Raw genomic sequence first — 27747 nt, 5'->3', positions numbered from 1 at the left:
AAGTAAAAAGGGGAGTAGGGAAGGCTCTGCCGGAGAACTTTCTCCCCCGACCGGCGCTGCTGGGGTCAAGGATGAGCGAGGTGCAAACGCGGGCTGGCCGGGGCCTAGTCTGCAACCCCCTCCAGCCCCGCCAGACCCAGGCGGAGGGGTACACCGGCCGCGGAGTCCACGAGACAGCACATGAGCGGCGACACATCACACACACCCGTTTCCACCGCCCGCGGAGGTCGCAGCCGCAGAGGCTCCTGGGATGCGCACATCCGGGTCCTGGCGCGCGCACGCGTACCCGCCCCAAACATGGCCGCCGTCTCGCGCCCGGGTGCCTGCCCACCTGAGGTGAGTCCCGCCGCGCCCTGGACCTCGGTTCCTCACACTCCCTGGGGACGGGGGGGGGGGGGGGGGTGGTGGTGTGTGTGTGTGTGTGCGCGCGCGCGCGTGTGTGCGTGTGTGTCTAGGGGGGCGTGCTGAGGGGGGGGGGAAGGTCCGCCGAATCCTGTCTGTCTAGGGGGGCGTGCTGAGCGGGGGGAGGTCCGCCGAATCCTGGTGTGGCGTGTGCGGCGCGTCTGCGGGCGGTTTATGAGGGCAGTGGGCGCGTCCGGCTCGCTGGGGCGCGGGTCGGCCCGGGGCACGACTGCCCCAGCGACGAAGAACGCAACGTCTCCCGCGGGTGTGGACGCTTCTGTTCTTTTCTGCGCGTCGCTCCGGGGTTCCGCGTTCCCGTCCGGCCGGCCCTTCCGCAGGGACCGTTCAGCCCCGCCTGCCGGATGTCCCGGCCCGGCCGCGCTTCTGCCGGGAGCCGGTGGGTCCCAGTCGGTGGGTCTCAGGCCCGAGTGGCCGCGTTGCGCCGGCGGACTGTGCGGTTTCCCGCGGAGCCCCGCAGGGGTCAGATCCCGGTTTTCCTCCACCTAAGAGCTGCCCAGCCAGCTCCTGCTGCTCCCAGCGAGGGCCGCGCTTCCCCACCCGTTTCGTGGGTGTCCGGCTTTACTGCTTCGTGTCGTTCGCTTTCCCGACTCCTCTTTCCGCATTGGTTCGTGGAGGAAGTGTTCGTACATACAGAGAAGCTGAGGTCTTGTGCGACCTCATGCCGACCGCTTAAGATCTGCTCTGCTTGCTTTATCCTACGTATTCCTCTGTCCGTCTTTTCAACCATCCATTCATCTTTTGGGGGAACATTTAAAGTGAGTTGCAGATTTTACAGAGTTTCCCCCTCAAGCACCTTATTATTGCTCTTCGAAAAATTTGAGGCAAAACTGACTTAGAGTGAAACGGTGAAATGCGTAGATCTTCATTGTACCACTGGATGAGTTTTGACAAATAGAGCCCAAAGCTTTATTAAAATTACCGTCACCCCAGAAAGGCCCGTTATTCTTTGCCAGTAAAGAACACGGGGGTTGGGGCGTCGCCTGGGAGAAAAAAGAAAAAGAAAGAAAAAGAAAAGAGCTTTATTTATTTTTAAAAGATTCTGTTTATTTGACAGAAGAGAGATCACAAGTAGGTAGAGAGGCGGGCAGGGTGAGGGGGGAGGCTCCCCGCTGAGCAGAGCGCCCAACGTGGAACACGATTCCAAGACCCTGAGATCATGACCCGAGCCAAAGGCAGAGACCCAACCCACTGAGCCACCCAGGCGCCCCAGCAAAGAGCTTTATTGAGATATAATTTATATAGTATACCATTCACCATTTAAGGTTTATAAGTCATTGTTTCTAAGTATACTCACTAGGTTGTGCATATATCGCTGCTATCAATTTTTAAATATTCCTTTTTTTTTTTTTTTTAAGATTTTATTCATTTATCTGGTAGAGAGACAGCGACAGAGGGAGAGAACACATGGGCTCACAAGCAGGGGGAGTGGGAGAGACAGAAGCAGGCTTCCCGCTGAGCAAGGAGCCCAAGGCAGAACTCAATTTCAGGACCCTGGGATCATGACCTGAGCCAAAGGCAGACGCCCAGCGACTGAGCCACCCAGGTGCCCCCAATTTTTAAAATATTTTCATCACCCCCCCAAAATAAAACGTATGCCCATTAGCAGTCAGTCCTTGTCTTTTATCCCTCCAAACTCTAGATAGTAATTAATCTACTTTATGTCTCTATGCATTTGCCTATTCTAGACATTTTAAATAAATGACCATTCAATAAATAGTCCTTTTGGGGGCTTTCCTTGACTTAGCATGATGTTTTCAGGGATCATCTGTGTAGGAGAGTAGCATCTGTCAGTACCTAGCTTATTTTTTTTTTTCTAAGATTTTTTTTTTTATTTATTTATTTGACAGAGAGAAATCACAAGTAAGCAGAGAGGCAGGCAGAGAGAGAGGAGGAAGCAGGCCCCCCGCCGAGCAGAAAGCCCGATGCGGGGCTCGAACCCAGGACCTGGGATCATGACCCGAGCCGAAGGCAGCGGCTCAACCCACTGAGCCACCCAGGCGCCCCAGTACCTAGCTTATTTTTATGGATGAGAAATGTTTCGTTGATTGGTGTACCTCATTTTGTTTATCAGTTCATCAGTAGATGGACATTTGAGTTGCTTCCACTTTTTGGATATTGTGAATAATGCTTCTGTAAAGATTCATGTATGCTTTTTAAAATTTTTTATTTTTTGGTAGATGTGTGTTTTCATTTCTCTTGGATAACGACCTAGGAATGAAACCTATTACAGCCATCCTACTGGATGTGAAGCGGTAGCTCAATGTGGTATTGATATGCATTTTCCTAATAGTTACTGGTGTTGAGCATCTTTTCATAGTGTTTATTTGGCCATTTTTATATTTCTTGGGAGAATTACCAATTCAGATCCTTTGCCCCTTTATTAAGTGGGTTATTGATCTGCTGCTCTGCGGAGAGCCTGCTTCTCCCTCTCTCTCTGCTGCTCCCTTGCTTGTGTGCTCGCGCGCTCTCTCTCTCTCATACAAATAAATCTTTTAAAAAAAGATTTTATTTATTGGGGAGAGAGCATGAGTGGAGGGGATAGGTAGAGGGAGATGGAAAAGTATGTTCCCCTCTGAGCAGGGAGCCTGATAGTGCTCCATCCCAGGGACCTGGGTTCATGACCTTAGCCTAAGGCAGACAGACATTAAACCCAGCCTAGCATCTGCTCCTTGCTCAGGAGGGAGCCTGCTTCTCCCTCTCCCTGTGCTGCTGCTCCCCCTGCTTGTGAGCCCATGTGTTCTCTCCCTCTGTCAAGTAAATATATAAAATCTTTATTTTCTTAAGATTTTATTTATTTATTTGACAGAGAAATGGAGAGCACAAGTAAGCAGAATGGCAGGGAGAGGGAGAGAGAGAAGCAGGCTCTCTGCTGAGCAGGGAGCCCTATGTGGGGCTTGATCCCAGGACCCCGGAATCATGACCTGAGCCAAAGGCAGCATTCTAACCAACTGAGCCACCCAGGTGCCCCATAAATACATAAAAACTTTAAGGAAAAAAAGATTTATTTATTCTGGGTACCTGTGCCTTATCAGGTATATAATTTACAAACATTTTATCCTATTCTGTGTTGTTTATTTGTTTGTAGTTTTGTTTGAGTCATCTCTACACTCCCTGTGGGGCTTGAACTCATGACACTGAGATTAAGAGTTACAAGGTCTTGGGGCACCTGGATGGCTCAGTGGGTTAAAGCCTCTGCCTTCAGCTCAGGTCATGATCCAAGGGTCCTGGGATGGAGCCCCCTATCAGGCTCTCTGCTCAGAGCCTGCTTCCCCTTCTCTGTCTGCCTGCCTCTCTGCCTACTTGTGATCTCTGTTTGTCAAATAAATAAAATCTTAAAAAAAAAAAAAGGTTACAAGGTCTTAACTGAGCCAGCCAGATGCCTCTCTGAGGGTTGTATTTTTGTTTTTGTTTTCTTTTGTCACTTTCTTAGTGAAGTTCTTTGAAGCACAAATACTTTAATTTTGATTAGTCAACTTTATTTTTTTTAAAGATTTATTTATTTATTTATTTATTTTTAAAGATTTTATTTATTTATTTGACAGAGATCACAAGCAGGCAGAGAAGCAGGCAGAGAGAGAGGAGGAAGCAGGCTCCCTGCCGAGCAGAGAGCCTGATGCAGGGCTGGATCCCAGGACCCTGGGATCATGACCCGAGCCGAAGGCAGAGGCTTTAATCCACTGAGCCACCCAGGCACCCTATCTATTTTTTTTTTTTTTGGATCACTTGTGCTTTTGTGTTGTACCTGCTTCTGAAAATCTATGCCTATATTTCTTTTAAGAATTTTATGATTTCAGCTTTCATATTTAGGCCTGTGATCTATTTTGAGTTAATTTTTGTGTAATGCTCACTCTTTGTGATCAATAGTTTCCACTCTGTGTTTTACTATTCTGGAATATGTATAAAAGAAATTTTATCGATAATATTAAACATCTATGTAACTTAAAAATGCTAAAGTCTTACATGCATAAAAAGAATCAATAAAAGGAAAGGCAGGGCCTCCTGGGTGGCTCAGTGGGTTAAGCATCTGTCTTTGGCTCAGGTCATGATCCTGTAGTCCCAGGATTGAGCCCATCATCAGGCTCCCTGTCAGTGAAGAGTCTACCTCTCCCTCTCCTTCTGCTTCTCCCCAGCTGCTCTCTTGCTCTCTCTTGCTCACTCACTCTCTCAAATAAATAAAATGTTAAAAAAAATACAGGAAAGGCATTTGTGTAAAAATATGTGTTTCTTTATTTAAATGCTTGGGCACAATACCTTAGAAGACATAAGAAGCAGTCCAGTGCTGAAGGTCTGAATTAAGACAAACAGGACAGGAATAAGTTACTGTCCTCAGTGAAACTGAACGGGGTGTATATGTGGATACTGCTGGAACTCTGAGGGCTGGGGTTGGACCCAGACCAGCTGTATTGCATGGAAAAGGGAGACAGACCTTACTTTGCTGAAAGCAGATTCTAAGTACAGATGCATTAAGGCAGCCCAGGCTGTTGAGATGAGTTGGGACTTAGTCACAGATGGAGGATCCGTCACCCCTTGTCATTTGGCCTGGAACAGCATCAGGACAATTTATGACAGAAAATAACTCCTCAGGCCTGAGGTCTCAGCCTGTGCTGGGGCAACATTCAGTGTGTGAAAGGCCTTGGAGACCACCTTCTTTGATGGCCACGGGAAGAGAAGGACAGGCTGGGGAGAGCACTGGTGCTTCAGAGAAGTAGTATGATGGACATCTGAGGACAGGGTCAGAAGAAGAGTGGGGGAGAAACGGAACCCCCCAAATATGTATATGGCACCAAGGTGAATTTTTTAACAGCATAAATTTTGTATTATACTACTAAAAGGAATAGTACATAAATATATAGGAAGTCAATAATCTGAGATATTTATTTATTTATTTATTTATTTTTTTAAAGATTTTATTTATTTATTTGACAGAGAGAGAGAGAGATCACAAGCAGCCAGAGAGGCAGGCAGAGAGAGGGGAAGCAGGCCCCCCGTTGAGCAGAGAGCCTGATGCGGGGCTCGATTCCAGGACCCTGAGACCATGACCCGAGCCAAAGGCAGAGGCTTAACTCACTGAGCCACCCAGGCACCCTGATATTTATTTTTTTAAAGTTTTACTTATTTATGTAATCTCTGCACCCAGTGTGTGGCTTGACTCACAACCCTAGAATCAAGAGTCGGCATGTTCTGAGCCAGACAGATGCCCCAACCTGAGATATATATTTTTTTCCAACCTGAGATATTTTTAAGACAACCTTAATTAACAAAATTCAGTATAATTCCTATCTTAAATTTTTTAATATTATTTCTCCAAAGCCTGTTCTAATGTCCTCCTATGTACTGGAGATCATTTGCCCTTTTTTTTTTTTTTCCAAAAAGACTTTATTTACATATTATAGAGAGAGAGCACAAGCAAGAAGGAGGGGTAGAGGGAGGAGCAGACTCCATCCTGTTAAGCAGGGAGCCCGATGTGGGACTCAGTCCCAGGATTTTGGGATCATGGCCTTAGCCAAAAGCAGGTGCTTAACTGACTGAGCCACCCAGGTGCCCCAGGTCTGTCTCTCTCTCTCTCTCTCTTTTTTTTTCCTGTAATCTCACTATGGCCCTCAGGCCCTCACTGATGGAGGGTATAGTTGGAATGGCCAGTTTTTGTCAAGGAGATATAGAATAGGCAATGAGTCCATAAATTCAGGGAATTAGCCTGATTCTTTTTAGCTTGCTTCTCTTGAATGAAGGCATCTTTTTCTTAATGTCTTGTAGTACGTGAAGTATTGTTCTGTTCTAAGGTATCCCAAGTTGATACCTGCAGGGACTTTGGTCCACAGGGTGTTTGAACATCATGTGGTCCTGAGCCTGGTAGCAAATCTAGTATTCCCGGCTGCCTGCAGCTTTCTGACAACCTAACACCTCCCCGGATTTTGAGATGCTCGCTGGAAGTACCATCAAGGTCAAGAGCTCTGATTCAGGGTGGAAGAGACTATGTCTAGCATCACGGGCATCATTCATGAAGGTGTAAATTTACTTATTACAGGTTTATTGAGATTTAATTCATAAATAATTAAATTATAAATAATAATAAATAAATTAAATAATTTGGATGATTCATCCAAAGTGCACAAGTCAGTGGTTTTTAGTATATTTACAAACTTGTGCAACCATCACCACTGTGTAATTCCAAAATGTTTTCATTAGGCCAGCAAGAAACCATGTACCCATTAGTAATCATTCCCCTTTTCTCCCAGCTCCTGGCAACCACAAATTGATGTTCTGTCTATATGGGATTGTCTGTTCTGGACATTTCATGAGATCATATAAAACGTAGTCTTTTGTGTCAGCGTTCTTTCACTGAACGTAATGTTTTTAAGCTTCATCTATGTTGTTAGACCATGTATTAGTAATTCATTCCTTCTTATGGCTGAACAATATTCCATTGTGTGGATTTCTGTGTTTTGTTTAGCCATTCCTCAGTTGTTGGACATTTATTTGAGGTTTTTTTTTTTTTAAGATTTTATTTATTTATTTGACAGAGAAAGAGAGAGATCACAAGTAGGCAGAGAGGCAGGCAGAGTTGGGGAGGGGGAAGCAGGCTCCCTGCTGAGCAGAGAGCCAGATGTGGGGCTCAATCCCAGGATCCTGAGATCATGACCTGAGCTGAAGGTAGAGGCTTAACCCACTGAGCCACCTAGACGCCCCCTTTTTTTGTTTGTTTTTTTTTTTTGTTTTAAAATATTTTATTTATTTATTTGACAGACAGAGATCACAAGTAGGCAAAGAGGCAGGCAGAGAGAGGGGGAAGCGTGTTCCCTGCTGAGCAGAAAGCCCAATGGGGGGCTGGATCCTAGGACCCTAAGGTCATGACCTGAGCCAAAGGCAGAGACTTAAACCCACTGAGCCCCCCAGGTGCCCCCTGGGGACCCCTTTATTTGAGTTTCTACTTTTTGTTTATCATGAATAGTGCTGCTATCAACTTGTAATTTGTGTACAAGTTTATGTGTTGGACATATGTTTGCATTTTTCCTGAGTAGAAAACCAGGAGTAGAGTTGATAAAGTTTAACATAACTATCTTAAACTTTTTTTTTAAAGATTTTATTTATTTGTTTATTTATTTATCTATCTTAGAGGGTCGGAGGAGGAGGAGGAGGGAAACGGAAAGGGAGAGAATCGCAAGCAGACTCCGAGTGGAGCCATATGTGGGGCTTGATCCCACAACCCTGAGATCATGGCATGAGCCAAAACCAAGAGTCGGATGCTCAACTGACTGAGCCAGCCTGGCGCCTTGTTATTGTCTGTTTTTTATATTGACCACACTCATGGTTATGAAGTGGTATCTCACTGTGGTTTTGATTAGCATTTCCCCAATGACCATGATGTTGATCATCTTTTCATGTGCTTATTGGCCATCTGTATATCTTCTTTGGAGACATGCCTGTTCACATCCATTGCCTCTTTTTAAAATTTGAGTTGTTTTGTTTTTGAGTTATTAGAGTTTTTTTTATATCTTCTATATATAAGTCCATTATTAGTCGTATGCTTTGTAAATAGTTTCTCCCATTTGATGGGTTAACATTTCACTTTTTTTTTTTAATTTAAAGATTTTATTTATTTATTTGACAGAGAGATCACAAGCAGGCAGAGAGGCAGGCAGAGAGAGAGGAGGAAGCAGGCTCCCTGCTGAGCAGAGAGCCCGATGCAGGGCTCGATCCCAGGACTCTGAGATCATGACCTGAGCCGAAGGCAGCGGCTTAACCCACTGAGCCACCCAGGCGCCCCAACATTTCACTTTTTAAAAGAATTTTATTTATTTATTTGACAGAGAGAGAGGGAGCGAGAGCGCAGGCAAGCAGAGTAGCAGATAGAGGGAGAGGGAGAAGCAAGCTCCCTGTTGATCAAGGAGCCCAGTTTGGGGCTTGATCCCAGGACCCTGGGAATTGTCACCTGAGCTGAAGGCAGTCTCTTAACCAGCTGAGCCACTCAGGTGCCCAACTTTTCACTTTCTTAGTGGTGTCTAACTCATACTGCAATAAAGGAGATAGCTATTATAGATTGAATGGGTGTTCCCTTTGCTCCTCAAGGCCCATTCTCCATATGCCCACAACAGTCATGATCACAGCTTTGGTAGGTGTCTTGCTAGGGCATTACTTGCAGAATATGTGTGTCTAGAAAATTTCCCCAAGTGATATTATGGTGTATATATGTCTGACTCATTTCTTTTAAGAACACAAATGCATCCTTCCCCTACAGACCCGAAGGAAGGTGCTCTCTATCTCTTGTCTTCACGGGACATCCACAGGCCATCCAGGCCCCAGTGCACTCAGGAGACCCAGTATGGGAAACATGCTGTATGGTGTCAGGGCAGCCTTAGGAGACCTTTTCTGTAGGTGAGGAATGCAAAACGTTCAGGAGTAACATTTTGGGACGTGGTCCTACTGCCCACCTAGCCCCTCCATATCAGCGTTGAATGCTGTGGATGTAGCAGGTGTTTTCACATTACGTGTGATGTTTACTTTGATTCCTTGTGTCCCTAATAGTTACGAATTTTCATCAAGAGTTGAGTTTCCTTAAAGCACTTTCTGAATTTATTGATACAGGTTAAGGGGATCTACGACTTGAATCTGAGAGCAGTTTGGTATGAGTTTGGGTGAGATTTCCTCAAATTACTTTCTTAATTTATTGAGACAGGGTGTAGGGGACTGTTTTCTACTTTTTTCAGAAGATATGGGGAAATACATTAGTAGACATTCTAATTTGTGTGTGTGTGTGTGTGTGTTTTAAGGATTTTATTTATTTATTTGACAGGGAGAGACGCAGTGAGAGAGGGAACACAAGCAGGGGAAGTGGAAGAGGGAGGAGCAGGGAGCCTGATGCAGGGTTCTATCCTAGGACCATGGGATCCTGAACTGAGCTGAAAGCAGACGCTTAATGACTGAGCCATCCAGGTCCCCCTAAACATTCCAATGTTTTACAGTCCTTACGTTCTTTTTTTTTTTTTTTTAAGATTTTTTATTTATTTATTTGACAGAGAGAGATCACAAGTAGGCAGAGAGGCAGGCAGAGAGAGAGGAAGGGAAGCAGGCTTCCTGCTGAGCAGCGAGCCCGATGCGGGACTCGATCCCAGGACCCTGGGATCATGACCTGAGCTGAAGGCAGCGGCTTAACCCACTGAGCCACCCAGGCGCCCCTCTTTTTTTTTTTTTTTAAGATTTTATTTATTTATTTGAGAGAGAGACAGTGAGAGAGAGCATGAGCGAGGAGAAGGTCAGAGAGAGAAGCGGACTCCCCGTGGAGCCGGGAGCCTGATGCGGGACTCGATTCCGGGACTCCAGGATCATGACCTGAGCCGAAGGCAGTCGTCCAACCAACTGAGCCACCCAGGCGTCCCCAGTCCTTACATTCTTAGGATAAATCCAATGTTGCCATTTTGGTAACTTTCTTCTGTGTCTTAGTTAAATCCCCTTTTCATGATTGATAGTGCTAATGTGTGCCTTCTCTTTTTCTTGGGTCACTCTTGGCAAAGTATGTCTTTTAAATAACAGACTTGGTTTTCAGATAACAGATTTGGTTATCTTTCTTTTCTTTCTTTCTTTTTTTTTTTTTTTTTAAGATTTATTTATTTATTTATTTGACAGAGATCACAAGTAGGCAGAGAGGCAGGAAGAGAGAGAAAGGAAGGGAAGCAGGCTTCATGCTGAGCAGAGAGCCCGAATGTGGGGCTCGATTCCAGGACCCCGGGTTCATGACCTGAGCTGAAGGCAGAGGCTTTAACCCACTGAGCCACCCAGGCACCTGGTTTTCTTTATCTTCTTGTATATTCTTTATTTTGTTCTTTAATTTCTGCTGTTACCTTTATTATCACCTTCCTTCTACTTCCTGTTGGCTTATTCCTTCGCACTTTCCCATAAGTCTTAAGTTCAACCGTGACTTAGTCTTTTTATTTATTTATTTATTTATTTATTTATTACTTTTTAAAAATATTTTATTTGTCTTTTTTTTTTTTTTAAACATAAGCCTTAAAGGTCACTATTTCCTGAGGAATGGTGTTAGCTGCATCCTGATTTGCCACGTTTTGAGATGTACCATTTCCATTGTTCAGTTTAGTTCTAGGTGTTTTCTAATTTCTGTTGAGATTTCTCTTTGATCTCTGAATTCTGAGCAATAGGTTTTTGTTTTTCCCAATAAGTAGAACTTTATTTTACTTACTGTTTTTCTTGTATTTTGTTTTCTTTCTGCCACTGGTTCTTAACTTGACCACATTTCTAGTTAAGAGGTTGGGGTCTGGGGTGCCTGGGTAGCTCAGTCATTTAAGAGTCTGCCTTCTGCTCAGGTCATGACCCCAGGGTCCTGGGATAGAGCCCTGCATCAGACTCCCTGCTCCTCCCTCTCCCACTTCCCCTGCTTGTGTTCCCTCTCTCACTGCGTCTCTCCCTGTCAAATAAATAAATCATATCCTTAAACACACACACACACACACACACACACACACACTGGGCTCCCTGCTCAGGGGGGAGTGTGCTGCTCCCTCTCCCTTTGCTTCCCCCCACTCCCCACTGTGCTCTTTCTCTTGCTTGCTCACTCAAATAAATAAGAATCTTAAAAATAAAAAGCAGGCTGCATGGTCTGTGTCATACTGTGGTCTTATTTTGTTTGAACTTGTTCTTTGGCCGGGTTTATTGACAGTGTTAGCGAATGTCCTACTTGCACTCAGAAAGCACTTGTTTGGCTCTATCTGTTGTTTTGTGGCTCTTCATCCTGCTGTGGGTCAAGCTAGCTAATTACATTCTCTCCTTCATTCTATTTTACTACAACAGGGGCTTTCTACCTCAGCACTATTGACACTTGGGGCTGGGCCATTCTGTGTTTTGATGGACTGTCCTGTGTATTTAAAGGTGTTTAGCAGCACCCCTGGCCTCTGCTTCCTAGATTCCTGTAGCATGTGCCCCCCCATTCATGACAACCTAAAATGTCTTCACACATTGTCAGATGTCCTTTGGAGAGTAACACTGAGTCTGGTTGAAAACCACTGCTCTGTGGGTTTGGAAGTTTTACATTGTATTTATTCTCTTATTTCTGTTTTGACTAGGTCTAATGTGAATTCTGAGCAATGGATGGATGTCAGGACACTTAATTTTGTTATGCCTTTCCCATCTCAAAACACATTGCCATTTAACATTTTAGTCCATCCTGTTGTTAACTCTCAGTCATTGTTACTGCTGCGTTTTATGTGATGTTGTTGCGTTTGATACATTGGATTTGATTTAAATACATGTTCATCATTTCCTTCTCTTTTTTTCTCTTTTTTTTACCCCTATGAACAACTTTTCAAAAAACAAAAGCAAAGAACAACTTTTCCTAATTCTTTTTTTTTTTTTAAGATTTTATTTATTTATTTGACACAGAGAGAGAGAGGAAGATCACAAGCAGGCAGAGAGAGAGGGGAAAGCAGGCTTCCCGCTGAGCAGAGAGCCCAGTGCGGGGCTTGATCCCAGGACCCTGAGATCATGACCTGAGCCAAAGGCAGAGGCTTAACCCTCTGAACCACCCAGGTGCCCCCAACTTTTCCTAATTCTTTTGGCTAGTATCCTTGGAGATAAACTCTTGCTTTTCTGAAGTTGTCTTTGTCTTACCCCTATGCAATAGTGTATCTGAGAGTATTTCCCCCTCAGCCCTTCCCCCCCCATCAGATGCTTTTATTTTTATTTTTTTCTCCACATTTTTAAAATTAACATATAATATGTTATTTGCCCCAGGGGTACAGGTCTGTGGGTCATCAGGCTTACACTTCACAGCACTCACCATAGCACATACCCTCCCCAATGCCCATAGCCCAACCATCTTCTCTATACCCCCTCCCCCCGGCAACCCTCAGTTTGTTTTGTGAGATTAAGAGTCTCTTATGGTTTGTCTCCCTCCTGATCCCATCTTGTTTCATTTTTTTTCTTCCCTTCCCCCCCAAGCTCCCCACTTTGCCTCTCAAATTCCTCCTATCTCCCTCAGCACTTTTTTTTTTAATAGATTTTATTTATTTGACACAGAGAGAGATCACAAGTAGGCAGAGAGGCAGGCAGAGAGAGAGGGGGAAGCAGGCTCCCCACCAAGCAGAGAACCCGATGCGGGGCTCGATCCCAGGACCCTGAGTTCACAACCTGGGCCAAAGGCAGAGGCTTAACCCACTGAGCCACCCAGGCGCCCCTCCCTCAGCACTTTTAAAATGACCTTCCATTACTTTCAGGTTTCTACTTTTGCTATTAAGTGATCTTTTGGACGACTGGGTGGATCAGTTGGTTAAGCAACTGTCTTCAGCTCAGGTCATGATCCTGGAGTCCCAGGATCGAGTCCCACTTCAGGCTCCCTGCTCAGTGGGGATTCTGCTTCTCCCTCTGACCCTCCATCCTCTTGTGCTCTCTCTCAAATAAAACCTTAAAAAAAAATCTGTTAAGATAGTTTTTACTCCTTCCCCAGTGCTCTTTTTTCTTTCTGTTGGGTTTTTAAGACTGTCTCCCTAGGTATAGATTGATACCCACTTATGCTTGGGACTCATGCTTCTCAGTATGAGATGCCTACATGTGGAATTGCTGGACATTGGAATGTGCCCATTTTATGTTTTGATGCTGCTACCATTCTGTATTGCTGAGTGTACTGACCACTTCACATGCCCACCCACACTCTTTTTCCATGAGGTGCCTAAGCTTTATATTCTCATGCCTTGTTTTATTTTCTCTCGTATGAAAAGTGAGCAGATACTCATGTTTTCAGGATATTTGTGTTTTCTATAAAGTGCCTTTTGGTATCCCTTTTCCCCTTTTTGTGCTGTTTTGTAAGAATTCTTTTTTTTTTTTTAGGTTTTTTTTTTTTTTTAAAGATTTTATTTATTTATTTGACAGACAGAGATCACAAGTAGGCAGAGAGGCAGGCAGAGAGAGAGAGAGGGAACCAGGCTCCCTACTGAGCAGAGAGCCCGATGCGGGACTCGATCCCAGGACCCTGAGATCATGACCTGAGCCGAAGGCAGCGACTTAACCCACTGAGCCACCCAGGCACCCCTGTAAGAATTCTTTATAGATCTTAGGCACTTTTCCTTTGTCTCTTTTATATATTATAACATTATTTCTTCATTTGCCCCTTGTGTTTTGGCTCTTATTTGTTTTTGTTTTTGTGAGGAAATTTAAAATGTTGATATTAAATTTATTATTCTTTATCTGTGTGGTTTATGTTTATTGATCATGAAGGTGTCCTACGTAATTTTTTTTTTTTTAAGATTTTATTTATTTATTTGACAGAGAGATCACAAGCAGGCAGAGAGGCAGGCAGAGAGAGAGGAGGAAGCAGGTTCCCCGCTGAGCAGAGAGCCCGATGTGGGGCTCGATCCCAGGACTCTGAGATCATGACCTGAGCCGAAGGCAGTGGCCCAACCCACTGAGCCACCCAGGCGCCCCGGTGTCCTACGTAATTTAAACTTTGATTTTATGTCAGTGTTTTTCTCCATCTAGAGTTTTTTTAAAAATACTTCTTTCTGAGGTAAGGAGCAAATTTCATTTTGCTTAAAAGAAACGAGGAGCCAGTTGTCTTGATATCATGTAGTCAAAGGGGTAGGGGGTTGGTTAGAGGAAGATCAATAATGGTGGAGACTCTAGCAGCCACATACAAAATGCCGTCCATTCCCCAGGTCAGAGGCAGTGTTAGACATGATCTAACTCTCATAGTAACCCTGCAGCGTGGTCACTGACTGATCTAGGACTTTCAGACCTTCGTGTCTTCAAGTTTATGCTTTGTCCCATCCATGGAGACAGAACTCTGACTACAAAGCTGGGGTGAAAACTGCTCATTCAGCACTGTCATAAGCACATGGTGAGGTTGGGTCTTTGAAATATGTATTGAATGTCGATGTGGGCGGTGGGTGGAAGGGGCTAGCACACAATAGCCAAGATGGTGTTCCAGTGTGAGCAGTGACCCCTGGCCCTTGGTCTCCCACATCTCAGTTTCATTCTTTTGGTGATACTTGTTTGTACTGTTCCTCCTGCTTGTTCTCTGGGGGGATGAAGATGCCGTATAGGTCTTTGAAACTGTTCTTGGCTCCGTCTCTTGACTCTTGCTTTACCTTCCCCTTGTTACAGGTGTTAGTTTGAAGAAGTCAGAATACCCACAAATGTAAATTGGTTCAGCCTCTGTCTAAAACAGAATGGAGTTTCCTCAAGAAATTAAAAATAAAAATGCCATATGATGTAGTAATTCCACTACTGATTTTACCTCCAAAAAGGGAACAAAACACTAATTGGAAAAAATATATGCCGTACTATTCATTGCAGTATTATTTATAATAGCTAAGATATGGAAGCAACCCAAGTGCCCACTGATAGATGAATGACTAAGATGTGGTATGTATGGGGGCGCCTGGGTGGCCCAGTGAGTTAAGCCTCTGCTTTCGGCTCAGGTCATGATCTCAGGGTCCTGGGATTGAGCCCTGTGTCGGGCTTTCTGCTCGGCGGGGAGCCTGCTTCTCCCTCTGTCTCTGCCTGCCTCTCTGCCTACTTGTGATATCTGTCAGATGAATAAATAAAATCTTAAAAAAAAAAAAAAGATGTGGTATGTATGTACAATGGGATGTTACTCGGCCGTAAAAAAGAATGAAATTTTTGCCATTTGTGACAACATGGATGGATCTAGAGGGTATTGTGTTAAGTGAAATAAGTCAAGCAGAGAAAGACAAATACCATATGATTTCACTTATATGGGGAATCTAAAAAACAAATGAAAAAACAAAAAGTAGAAACAAATCCATAAATACAGAGATCAAACTGATGGTTGTCGGAAGGGAGGGGTGGGGAAGTGGGTAAAATGGGTGAAGGGGATTGGGAGGTACACGCTTCTAGTTATTAAATGAATAAATCACAGGGATTAAAGGTACATTGCAGGGAGTGTAATTAGTGGTATTATAGTAGTGTTACCTGATGACAGATGGTAGCTACACTGTTCTGAACTTAGCTTAACATATAGACTTGTCAAATCACTATGTCCTACATCTGAAACTAATGTAACATTGTGTGTCAAATATATGCCAATAACAAAATAAGCTGGGAAAATTTAATTAAAAAATAAAAATATGGATCCACACACCTGGCCTGTCATTATTTTTTATTCCTCTTCCAGGTATAGCTTTACATACTTAAGTCTGTCTTTTTCATTGTTTACTTTTCAGCCTGAGACATGAGATTGAAAATGACAGAATATTTCTGAGGAAGAACCAACCTGTGACGTGGAGATGGAAGGATTTACAAGAGAGGCTCCCCTTCTTTCCATTCTAGGTGATAATTGGGACTGTAAGAACCGGGAGGGTTATTTGAGGCAATCACCTTTAACTCAGGAGAAAGCAGGGGCTCAGGAAGCAATTTGTGAATATTCTGGACTTGGAGAGCATTTGAGTGCAAGCTCAGACCTTCTGCCATCTAAGAGAGTACCTATAAATGGTTTTCATATATGTGATTCAGATGTTAAAAGTTTGGATTGTGACCCAGCTTTACAGAGTTGTCAGAAAAATTATGTAGCTAAGCGAAATAGTGATAGTGACACATGTGGAAAAGCCTTCAACCACTCTGTGGAAGTTTTTCAACTTGGAAGAGATCAAACGAGAGAGAAACCTTATAAATACCCTGAAAGTGGTAAATCTTTCAACCATTTTACCCCTCTTGGTGAACAAAAAATAGCGAAAAGAGGGAAGAAACTGTATGAAGGTAAGGACTTTGGGGACATCTTTTCCCTGAGTTCATCTCTTAATGAAAACAGGAGGAATCACCTTGGAGAGAAACTGTATAAATGCACTGAATGCGGCAAATGCTTCAAACGGAACTCTTCTCTTGTTTTGCATCACCGAACTCACACTGGAGAGAAACCTTATACCTGTAATGAATGTGGAAAATCATTTTCCAAGAACTACAACCTGATTGTGCATCAAAGAATCCATACAGGAGAGAAGCCCTATAAATGCAATAAATGTGGGAAAGCCTTCAGTGATGGGTCAGCTCTCACACAACACCAGAGAATTCACACTGGTGAGAAACCTTATGAATGTCTAGAATGTGGGAAAACCTTCAACCGAAATTCGTCTCTGATTTTGCATCAAAGAACTCATACAGGAGAAAAACCATATAGGTGTAATGAGTGTGGAAAACCTTTCACCGACATCTCCCATCTCACTGTGCATCTCAGAATCCACACTGGGGAGAAGCCCTATGAATGTAGCAAATGTGGAAAGGCTTTCCGGGATGGCTCATACCTTACCCAGCATGAGAGGACTCACACTGGAGAGAAACCCTTTGAATGTGTGGAGTGCGGGAAGTCCTTCAACCGAAACTCTCACCTCATTGTACATCAAAAAATCCACTCTGGGGAGAAACCCTACGAATGTAAAGAGTGTGGGAAAACGTTCATTGAGAGTGCTTACCTCATTCGGCACCAGAGGATTCATACTGGTGAGAAGCCCTATGGCTGTAACCAGTGTCAGAAACTTTTCAGAAACATTGCTGGCCTTATCCGGCACCAGAGGACTCATACTGGTGAGAAGCCCTATGAGTGTAATCAGTGTGGCAAAGCTTTCAGGGATAGCTCCTGTCTGACCAAGCACCAGAGAATTCACACAAAGGAGACCCCATACCAGTGTCCTGAATGTGGAAAGTCTTTCAAGCAGAACTCTCACCTGGCAGTACATCAGAGACTCCACAGCAGGGAGGGCTCCAGCCAGTGTCCTCAGTGTGGGAAAACATTCAGAAGGAGCTCTTCCCTCATCCGACATCAAAGAACACACTCTGGAGAGCACCCCATGGAAATATGATGAATGTGGGCCACATTCGTCTCCTGCCTTGGTCTCAGAAAGCTGAATGAAGGAGGAATGTCTTCAGGGGTGGAGCAGGAGTCTTTGAGCTACGCAGTGAATTGCTGAATGTGAGGCTTTCCTTAGCCATACTGTTAAATCTGTACAGTAAGCAACTCCTGGGGAAAACAGGATGGTAATAAGTGTAGAAAAGCCTTCAGGAATGATGTAGCCAATACCAAATGTAATAGCACACACACTGGAATAAAATCTGTGAATGTCAGCAAGATACTTCCTGGAGATGCGTCAGAGTGCTTAAACAGTAGAGAGGCTGTGAATGCTTTCAGTAAGTAATTGGTCTGTGGAACCCGTTAATAAGGAATGTCAGCCTTGTACATAAGCAAACTCTTAGTAGGATCCAGTATAATCAGTGAGAAAAGCTTTTGGCAGCTCTTACCATCTACTCTGTGTCAGCGAAGACATCCTGGTGATAGACTGCACACAATTCTCTACCCCATGGCAACCACAGAACTGTAGTTAGATTTTGCTGTTTGTATGTCTGCCTATGCCACAATCCTCTCAGACACGGAGGATTTGTTTCGGAAGGGGTGACTGGTGGAGGTTGTTGCTTGTGAGTCAACAATGAAATTGTCCCTATGAGGACTGAAGCTGGTTTGTACCAAGATGGAAAGGGCTGCTGTTGAGAAATGTGATGTGTTACTTTAGTTGTGGAAATAAAAATATAATGAGTTACTATGTTTTTGTTACCACCTCCCTCCATTGTTCATCCAGGACATTTCTACTTTGTTCTATGCAGTCATGCTGAACTGTAATTATGAAGGTTTTGTTACCATGCTGAAAATACTTACAATATGGTAGGCAAGAACAACAGTAAAAGAGGCATAAAATAGAAGACTTGCTGTTATTACCGCCATGTAAAGGTATGTGCACATGTGGATGTAGACTGGACGTTGGTCATGGAGAAATAAATGTGGTTTTCTTGGGGTCTACAATCATGTATGATTTTTTTTCTCTGTTATAAGCCATACTTTGTTGCTATAATAATTTTTTTAAAAGATTTTATTTATTTGACAGATAGAGATTACAAGTAGGCAGAGAAGCAGGCAGAGAGAGAGGAGGAAGCAGGCTCCCCACGGAGCAGAGAGCCCAATGTGGTTCTCAATCCCAGGACCCTGAGATCACGACCTGAGCCGAAGGCAGAGGCTTAACCCACTGAGCCACCCAGGCGCCCCAGCTATAATAATTTGATAAGGAGTACAAAGAGGGAGCCAGAGGAAGGGAAATTTTGGGTTTCTTTGGATCTTTTGTTACCAGAAGGGTCACAGGGCCACTGTAAGCACAGATGGGGAACATCTGGGAAGAAGTTTTCTCTCATGAGAGAGCATCCCGTGGTTCGGGGTTTAGGAATAACTTCCTTCTTTGAGACTTGGAGGTCATTGTGAGGAGAGGATGGGTCTCAGAAAATGAGAAGAAGGAGGCCAGGGAGAGGTGTAGGATGATCTGGGGATGTCCCACCTGTGGAAATACAGTGCTGGCCACAGCTGGTTGGCATAGCCTCAGAGCCCTGTGGGTGGCTTCCCTTGAGAGCCACGGAATAAAGGCTGTGAGATAATAAATGAGATAATAAGTTTGTGTTGTTTTAAGCTGCTAAGTTTGTGGTAATTTGTTATGGCAGCGATAGAAAACTAACACAAGCATTATAGGAAATTTTCACCAGCCCTTTTTCTCTCTTCTTTTGCTCTTTTCGCTTGCTTCTTTCTGAAACTCCATCAGGCCCACTGCCAATTTACATTTCCCTTCCGTACTAGTTAAGAAAAGGAGCTCCTTGGGGCAGTATAGAAGGAAATCTCTTCATTTGCTTTGGAGATACTGCGGCTGGGTACGTAGGGCTAACAGCTGAAATTGTGAGGTTGATGGACTGTGAGGAGTCTCGTGCGTTGCCCCTTAAAAGCCCTGCCCAACTCATGGCCAGTACATGGCCAAAACAATAGTTTATTGTTTTATTGGCTTTTGTTTCTAACAGATTCTATTTGAGAGAAAGCACAAGCCGGGGGAGAGGGAGAAACGGGATCCCTGCTCAGATATGGGGCTCAATCCCAGGCCCTGGGATGACAGCCAAAGGCAGATGCTGAGCTGACCGGACTACCCAGACGCCCCCACTATGACTAGTTTTAACCATATGTGCAGACCCAATGTCGTCTTCATCCTCGCACAGGCTGGGTTGCAATTCTTCAATACAACAATCAGGAACACCTGTTGGAAGTCTACATGATGGAATCCAGATCTTGCAATGTGGAGATGATCCTGGGTTATCTGGTGGTGGCAGTGTCATCACAGGGGCCCTTATAGTGTCAGAGTCAGAGGAGGGGTGATGATGGAAACAGAAGTTGGAGCTGAGGAGCACCCTGGTGGCTTGGTTGGTTGGATGTCCAACTCTTGATTTTGGCTCAGGTTAGATCTCAGGGTACTGAAATTGAGCCCTGCATCGGGCTCTGAGCTCAGTGAAGAATCTGCTTGTCCTTCTGCTCTCCCTGCTGTGCTCGCTCTCAAATAAATAAGTAAAATCTTTAAAAAGAGGACCAGAGCTGAGATCAAGTCATATACTTAACCAGCTGAGCCACCCAGGTACCCCATGGCCTGGCAGTGTTTTAATTGATGCCTCTGTCACCTCCTGGGCCTCTTCTCTGATATCGCCCTTAGTTAGTCTGTTCTAGTCTCAGTGGCCTCCCTCATAATCCTCAAATGCCAGGCGTGTTATCTCAGGGCCTCTGCAATCAGTGTTTCACTTTGTGGGGATCCTCTTCCCCCAATATCTTTGGGATCACTTCGTTTCCTGCAGTTCATTACTCAGACATCACCTTTTCAGTGAGCCCTTTACTATTTAAGAGAGACTGCCCCTGCCCAACACACACTCCCCCGTTCTCCTTCCCTGCTTCATGTATCTTCAAGGCACTGACTGCCAACTGATTGATACATGATTCATTGTACTTGTTTATCTTTCCTGTTGGCCTGTAAAGATCTTGGTTTGGTTTCTGCTGTATCCCTGGCCCTTAGAATACTGTAGCACATCCACATGAATGTTTGTTGAACTAAGTTAGATGGAGGTGGCCAGCACTAGTGAACAGTGGACAGCCATATCTTGGGTGCGTATCTTTGTTTTCTGTTTCTTTTCTTTCTTTCTTTTTTTTTTTTTTTTTGTTGTTGTTGTTTTCTGTTTCTAAAGTAATTATTCCTCACTGAAAAAGAAATATTCAGGATGTACAGAAAAATATGAAATTAAGAAATTGCATCCAGTATCTCCCTTGTTACCAGCAATCATTATTAATATCTTGGAATATGCCTTCCAGTTCATTCAAATCAGCAAACATTTGGTGAGTATCTCCTTTTGGCACATTGATCCCCTGTGGAAGACAACAGACAACGTGTCCAGCCCTGTGGAGCTGTCCAGCTAGAGAGCAAGTTGGGCATTTATCAAACAATCATGAAAACATAATGTGAGTTGTAAGAGGAGGAGAGGTTAACAAAGGGGTAAGGAGGGAAGACTGCCTCATACAGAGAGTAGTATGTACTGATGCAGGAGGGATTGTGGGGGCATCAGAGCAGGCAGGATGAGGCAGGCAAGAGGCTTGTTAGACCTGATTATGTTAAGTGAGCACTCAGAATGGTCACCAAAGAAGCAGTCGATCATGGGAAGAACAGAAAGGAGTTAGCCAGGTGAAGAAGAAATGGCTTAGGAGGGAGGCGGGAAGCCAGGGTGGGTGATGTTATGGACCAAGAGAGAACAGGATTTAGGGAGGAGAGACTCCCTCCACCTGTTAAATACCAGGGAGGGGCAACAAAGCCATTGGGATCCCTTCATGGGAAACAATTGGGGAGATTGCTTCACTGGAGAAAAGGTGGGTGTGGGTTGCAAGGCTGCATATTTGCCAAATAAAAAATCCACATTTACAAGGACAACACTTGAGACCCCAAAAGATAAACAGGTTGAGAGTGTATAACCAAGTCCCAGGAGAAAGAAATAGCAAAGACATAAGTATACAGGCTTCTAAGCTTATAGTGACCAAAGCAGTTCAGCGGAATCAGTGGTCATTTTTGATAAAATAGATTAAACAATTTTCAAGTTAAAGAAAAGATCACCTGGGTGGCTCTGTCAGTTAGGTGTCCGCCTTTAGTTCAGGTCATGATCCCTAGGGTCCTGGAATCGAGCCCTGCTCATTGGGAGTCTATTCTTCTCTCTCCTCCCAGCCCCTGACAGCCACTAATCTACTCTCTGTCTCCACAGATTAGACTTCTCTTGACATTTCATATAAATGGGATCGTAAAATATGTAGTCCTCTTTGACTGAGTTATGTCATTTAGCATTATGTTGTCAGAGTTCATGATGTAGCATGTGTCAGTGCTTCATTCCTTATATGGCTGAAGAATAATCCATTGTGTGGCTATATCACCTTTCATTCATTCGTCTGTGGACATGGTTTCCACTTTTTGGCTATTATGAATAATGCTACTATGACCCTTCATGTCCAAGTTTTTGTGTCAATTTATGCTTTCAACACTCTTGAGCAGATAATTGGAGTGGAACTTCTGGGTTCACGTAAGTCTCTGGTTAAGCTTTTGAAGGATTGTCAAACTTGTTCACAATTGTGCCATTTTAGATTACCACCAACAATGTCTGAGTGTTCTGATTTCTCTACATCCTTTGCACACTATATTTTTAAAAAGATTTTATTTATTTATTTTACAGAGAAAGATCACAAGTAGGCGGAGAGGTAGGCAGAGAGAGAGGAGGAAGCAGGCTCCCTCCCGCCCCCCGAGCAAAGAGCCTGATGTGGGGGCTCAATCCCTGGACCCTGGGACCATGACCGGAGCCGAAGGCAGAGGCTTTAACCCACTGAGCCACCCAGGCGCCCCCACACTTATTATTGTCTGTGTTTTGGATTATAGATATCCTAGTGCGTATGAAGTATTATCTTCTGGTTTTGCAAACCTTTTCAATAGTTAAAATTAAGTGATCATATCTCACTATACGTCAGAGGTCAGCAAACTTTTCTCTATATGTTAAGATAATATTTTAGGTTTTGTGCATCTTACAGTCTCTGCTACAAGTACTAAACTCAAGTGTTGTAGTGTGAAAGCTGCTACAGACAATTTGTAAGCCAACGGGCATGGTTGCATTCCAATACAATTTTATTCATGGATTCTGAAATATGAATTTCGTATAATTTTCATGTGCCACGAATACTATTATTTTTATTTTTTTCAACTTAAAAAAAAAAGATTTTATTTATTTATTTGACAGAAACCACAAGTAGGCAGAGAGGCAGGCAGAGAGAGAGAGGAGGAATTAGGCTCCCTGAGGAGCAGAGAGCCTGATATGGGGCTCTATCCCAGGACCCTGAGATCATGACCTGAGCTGAAGGCAGAGGCTTAACCCACTGAGCCGCACAGGCGCCCTATTTTTTTCTCAACTTTTAAAGATATAAAAACCATCCTTAATTAACCATACAATAACAGGTGGATTTACTGTGATTTGCTCCGCCTACTATTCACAAAACTCAGTTCCTGAGGATTGTAGCTGTAATGTGAAAGGCAAAACGATTGACTTCAGGTGAAAATACAGAACATCTTGGGATCTTGGCATAGGCTGTTAGGGTCCATGATCAAAGGAACGAGACTGATACAAAGCGAAGGTCAAGCAAAGCTTTATTTTGTGCCAAGCATCAAGAATCAAACTGACTGGTCAGGGCTGTCTCTTACAAAAAGATGACGACGACGACCCCAGCAAGGCTGCTCCCAACGTGGCCGCTCTGGATGAGGCTGCTCCCCAGACAGGGCTGCTCCCCGGACAGGGGCTGTTCCGGCGAGGCCGCTCCCTGAGGCTGTGGCTCCGGGTGGTGGGGCCACTGGCAGCGGGGCTGCTGGCGGCTCTGACGGCTCTTACAGCTCTTACAAGAGCTCTGACGGCTCGTAGAGTTCTTATAAGAGCTCTGACGGCTCTGACGGCTCTTACAAGAGCTCTGACAGCTCTCCCGGCTCTGACGACTCTCCTACTCCTCCGACTCCTCCGACGACTCTTCTCTTCTACTCCTCCGAGGACTCTTCTACTCCTCCCCAGCCTCAGCCTCGCAGACTAACCTTTATAGGGATGGTTGAGCCCCGCCCACACACAGGTGGCTAATGGGATCTCACCTCAGTAAATATATGCGCACCCCTCTGGATGTCTTCACCTGGCCTGACTTGCCCTTGTATCTAGGCTTTGCAAGTAAGTTCCTCTGGGAAGGGCAGGGTCAATCTAAGTTCACTGCAACGAAATGGCTCCCTCTGGCCAACCAGGCCCTTACATTCCCCCGTTTTCTTTGGAGATTAGTCAAATCCTTGACTTTCAGCCAGTTCTATGTTATATTGAGCATTTAAGACTAACATTTTATCGCTCTAATTTTCTTTGGTACAAATGACATTAGGGCGTTTATAATACAGGGGCCAAAAAGTAACAGTAGTACACAGTCAACTGATAAGTTAGCCGTTCAACGCTTTGTATGACCTTTTCCATTTTTCCTAATTCCGTTCATCTAATTTCCCACCTATACTTTACATAAACAGGTAACAATAGGAGCAACAATAAACTCACAGTTTTTTTAGTCTTAGCTTTAGTACATGGTCAGCGGGGTCTGTCGGCTGCAGCTTCCATCTCTGGGGGGTGTCCTTACTCTCGGCTCGTTTGACGTGACCTGCATGAACCCAGGCACTAATGCCTTCTACTTTTACTGCCGTGGGGGTGGTCAGGATAACAGTAAACGGTCCCTTCCAGCGAGGCTCCAAGTTCCCCACTTGATAGCGACGTATCCAAACCAGTCCCCAGGTTGGTAAGGATGTGGTTCCACCACCGTCTCTGTCCCAGTGTGGGCAGTTTGGATCCCTGCGTGGGCTTTTTTTAAAGACAGACTGTAATGCCTGCAGTGACTGGAGTACAGACTGATCAGTCATTTCTGCTAGGGCAACCTCCTGTAGCCGAGGACAGAGCTGGGGGGGGGGGGGTCTCCCAAACATTATTTCAAATGGGGTCACCTTGTTTAAATAGGGTGTACATCGTGCTCTGAGGAGGGCGAAAGGAAGGAGATCCACCCATCCACCGCCAGTCTCCAGAATTAGTTTTGTCAAGGTCTCTTTAAGAGTCCAGTTCATTCTCTCTACTTGCCCAGAACTCTGGGGCCGATAGGCACAATGTAGTTTCCAATTAGTGTCCATGGCCTTGGCCAATGCCTGCGAGACTGAACTCACAAATGCAGGGCCATTGTCTGACCCAATCGCGAGAGGCAGCCCAAACCTAGGAACTATTTCTTCTAGTAGCTTTTTCGCTACCACTCCTGCCGTCTCATGTTTGGCGGAAAAAGCCTCCACCCAGCCTGAAAAGGTATCCACAAAAACTAACATATACTTGTGCCCATATTTTCTGGGTTTCATTTCCGTAAAATCTATTTCCCAATAAATTCCTGGTTCCTTACCTCTTTCTCTTTTTCCTCTTCCCATTTTGGTTCTTCCCACATTAACTGCCTGGCATTGAGCACATCTATCAACTACATCCTGAACCATACGCCCTAATTTAGAAACCTGGAATTGCTTGCCTATAAGGTCCTTGAGTTTGCGTATCCCCAAATGAGTACCCTGATGTATCTGGTCTACTAACTTCTTACCTAGTTTTTGAGGAAGAATTATTTTTCCTGCTTTAGTCTTAGCCCAGTCCCCTTCATAGTCCAATTTAACCCATTTCTGTAAATACTTTAAATCTTCTTCTGAATAGTTCGGTTTTTCTGGTAGGGCTGGAGCCGGGAGTGTAACCAGTTCTTGCACTGTTTCTCGGGCTGCTTGCTTTGCAGCTTGATCTGCTAAGTGGTTTCCTTTTGAAATCAGATCAATCCCCTTTTGGTGTCCCGGGCAATGCATAACAGCCACCTCTTTTGGGTCCCAAATAGCCTGGAGGAGAGCCAATATTTCTCCTCTGTTTTTAACTCCTTTTCCTTCTGCTGTTAATAGGCCCCTTCCTTTATAAATAGTCCCATGTATATGGAGAGTAGCAAAGGCATACCTGCTGTCCGTATAGATGTTGGCGGTTTTACCTTTGGCCATCTGCAGTGTCTTAGTGAGTGCAATCAGTTCCGCTTTTTGTGCCGAAGTTCCATGTGGCAGGGCTGCTGTCCAGAGTTTCTGCTCAGGAGAAACCACCGCAGCCCCTGCATACCTCTTTCCATTGACCATGTAGCTACTCCCATCTGTGAACAGAGTCATCTTGGCATCCAAGAGGGGAATGTCTCTGAGATCCGGCCTTATTCCTGTGACTTGGGTTAGGACCTCCCCACAGTCATGTGGATGGTCAGCTAGCTCCTCTGGCAGCAGTGTGGCTGGATTTAGCACCGCCGGGGGCCGGAAGGTCACTCTTGGTTCATTGAGGAGAAGGGCCTGATACCCCGTCATTCGGGCGTTCATCATCCATCGGTCTGGTGGAGTCTGGAGAAGGCCCTCAATAGTGTGTGTGGTGGTTACGATAAGATTTTGACCCAAAGTCAATTTACTTGCATCCTTGACCAGGAGGGCCATTGCAGCAATTATGCAGAGGCAAGAGGGAAACCCAGCTGCCACTGGATCTAGTTTCTTGCTAAGATAGGCTACTGGCCTTTGCCAAGGCCCCAGAGTTTGAGTTAAAACTCCTTTGGCCACCCCTGCATTTTCATCTACATACAATTGGAAGGGCTTGGTAACATCTGGGATGTCCAATGCTGGGGCACTCAGTAAGGCTGTTTGTAATTCCCGAAATGCTCCTTCTGCCTCAGCTGTCCACTCTATCATAGTGAGCCCTCCTTTTGCCAGTTCGTAGAGAGGTCAGGCAATCTCTGCAAACCACGGTATCCACAGCCTACAGTAGCCCACCGTCCCAAGAAACTCCCTTACTTGTCTAGACGTGGTGGGGCGGGGGTATCGGGTGATCACCTGTTTCCTGGACTCGGACAGTGAACGCACTCCCTCGTGGAGATCAAAGCCTAGATAAGTGGCATGGCTCTGACAGAGCTGTGCTCTCTTCGCTGACACCCGATACCCTTTTACCTGCAGAGTCTGTAAGAGAGCTCTCGTCCCCTGCAAACATGACTCATAGTCCTCAGCGGCTACTAGCAAGTCATCAACGTACTGTAACAGAGTGACTCCTGGGTTGGAGGTTCTGTACTTATGCAAATCCTCATGTAGGGCCTCGTCAAAAATGGTGGGTGAATTCTTGAATCCTTGGGGAAGTCTTGTCCAGGTGAGCTGGCCTTGAAACCCTTTCTGTGGGTCGGAGCACTCAAAAGCAAAGAGGGGCTGAGATTCCCTTGCTAAAGATATACAGAAAGATGCATCCTTGAGATCTAAGACGGTATACACAGTTCTTTTGGGGCCCAGGAGGGAGAGTAGGGTATAGGGGTTAGGCACCGTCAGGTGGATATCTTCAGCCCGTTTATTAACTTCCCACAAGTCCTGGACGAGTCGGTACTCCCCAGTCTCTGCCTTTTTGACGGGCAACAAAGGTATGTTCCGTGGAGATTTGCAAGGAACTAGGATCCCATCTCCTCGGAGGTGGTTAATGTGTTTTCTGATCTCTTCCTTTGCTTCCCGGGGAAGGGGGTACTGCCAAACGTGAATAGCCATAGCTGTCACCTTTAATTGTACCACCACAGGAGGTTGTTCCTTGGCCAAGCCAGGGGGCTTCCCTTCTGCCCAGACCTGGGGAAACTTGTTCTGTAGGATTTGGAGAAGGCTCCCCTTCTTTGTTTCCTCTGGTTTTGAGACTAGCTCGTAAAGGAGGTATTCATCTACTGCTGCCATAAGCACCTGTACAGTGGGTTGTCTCAAGGTTATAGTCATGTCTCCTTCCGAGAACTGAATGCCGGCTCTTAACTTGTGGAGGAGATCTCTTCCCATCAAGTTATATGGGGCATTAGGGAGGACCAAAAATCGATGTTTAACTACTCCCAAGGCCAAATTTAAAGTCCTTTCTGTTGTCCATTTATGTCTCTCTGTGCCATTTGCTCCTTGTACCCAAACTTCCTCTCCAGATAGTTTTCCCATAGGTTTTTTTTTTTTTTTTTAAGATTTTTATTTATTTATTTGACAGACAGAGATCACAAGTAGGCAGAGAGGCAGGCAGAGAGAGAGGAGGAAACAGGCTCCCCGCAGAGCAGAGAGCCCGATGTGGGGCTCGATCCAGGACCCTGGGATCATGACCTGAGCCGAAGGCAGAGGCTTTAACCCACTGAGCCACCCAGGCGCCCCAGTTTTCCCATAGGTTTAAGTAATGATGAAAATTGGGCTCCCGTGTCCACCAAAAAATCAACTGATTTCCCCTCCACTTCAATTTTTACCCGAGGTTCGGGGAGGGGCTCCGAACCATGGCCCCTTCAGTCTCTGGTGGCAAGCATTGCTGTCTTCCTTTTAGGGCACTTGCTGGCCCAATGTCCTTTTTCCTTACAGTAAGCGCACTGATCTG

General features: G+C 44.9%; 1 protein-coding gene across 1 annotated transcript; it reads left to right on the top strand.

Moving 5' to 3' along the window:
- The first annotated feature begins 226 nt into the window (after positions 1-226).
- On the top strand, positions 227-18229 carry ZNF329 (zinc finger protein 329). Its single transcript, XM_047710791.1, has 2 exons — positions 227-336; positions 15609-18229. The coding sequence occupies exon 2, from the start codon at positions 15672-15674 to the stop codon at positions 17235-17237; it is 1566 nt and encodes a 521-aa protein (XP_047566747.1). The 5' UTR covers positions 227-336; positions 15609-15671; the 3' UTR covers positions 17238-18229.
- The last annotated feature ends 9518 nt before the right edge of the window (positions 18230-27747 follow it).

Source organism: Lutra lutra, chromosome 17 (assembly GCF_902655055.1).
Source record: "Lutra lutra chromosome 17, mLutLut1.2, whole genome shotgun sequence".
Taxonomy (NCBI): domain Eukaryota; kingdom Metazoa; phylum Chordata; class Mammalia; order Carnivora; family Mustelidae; genus Lutra; species Lutra lutra.
The sequence above is the reverse complement of the archived record's forward strand: the minus strand, read 5'-3'. Positions and strand labels throughout refer to the sequence as shown.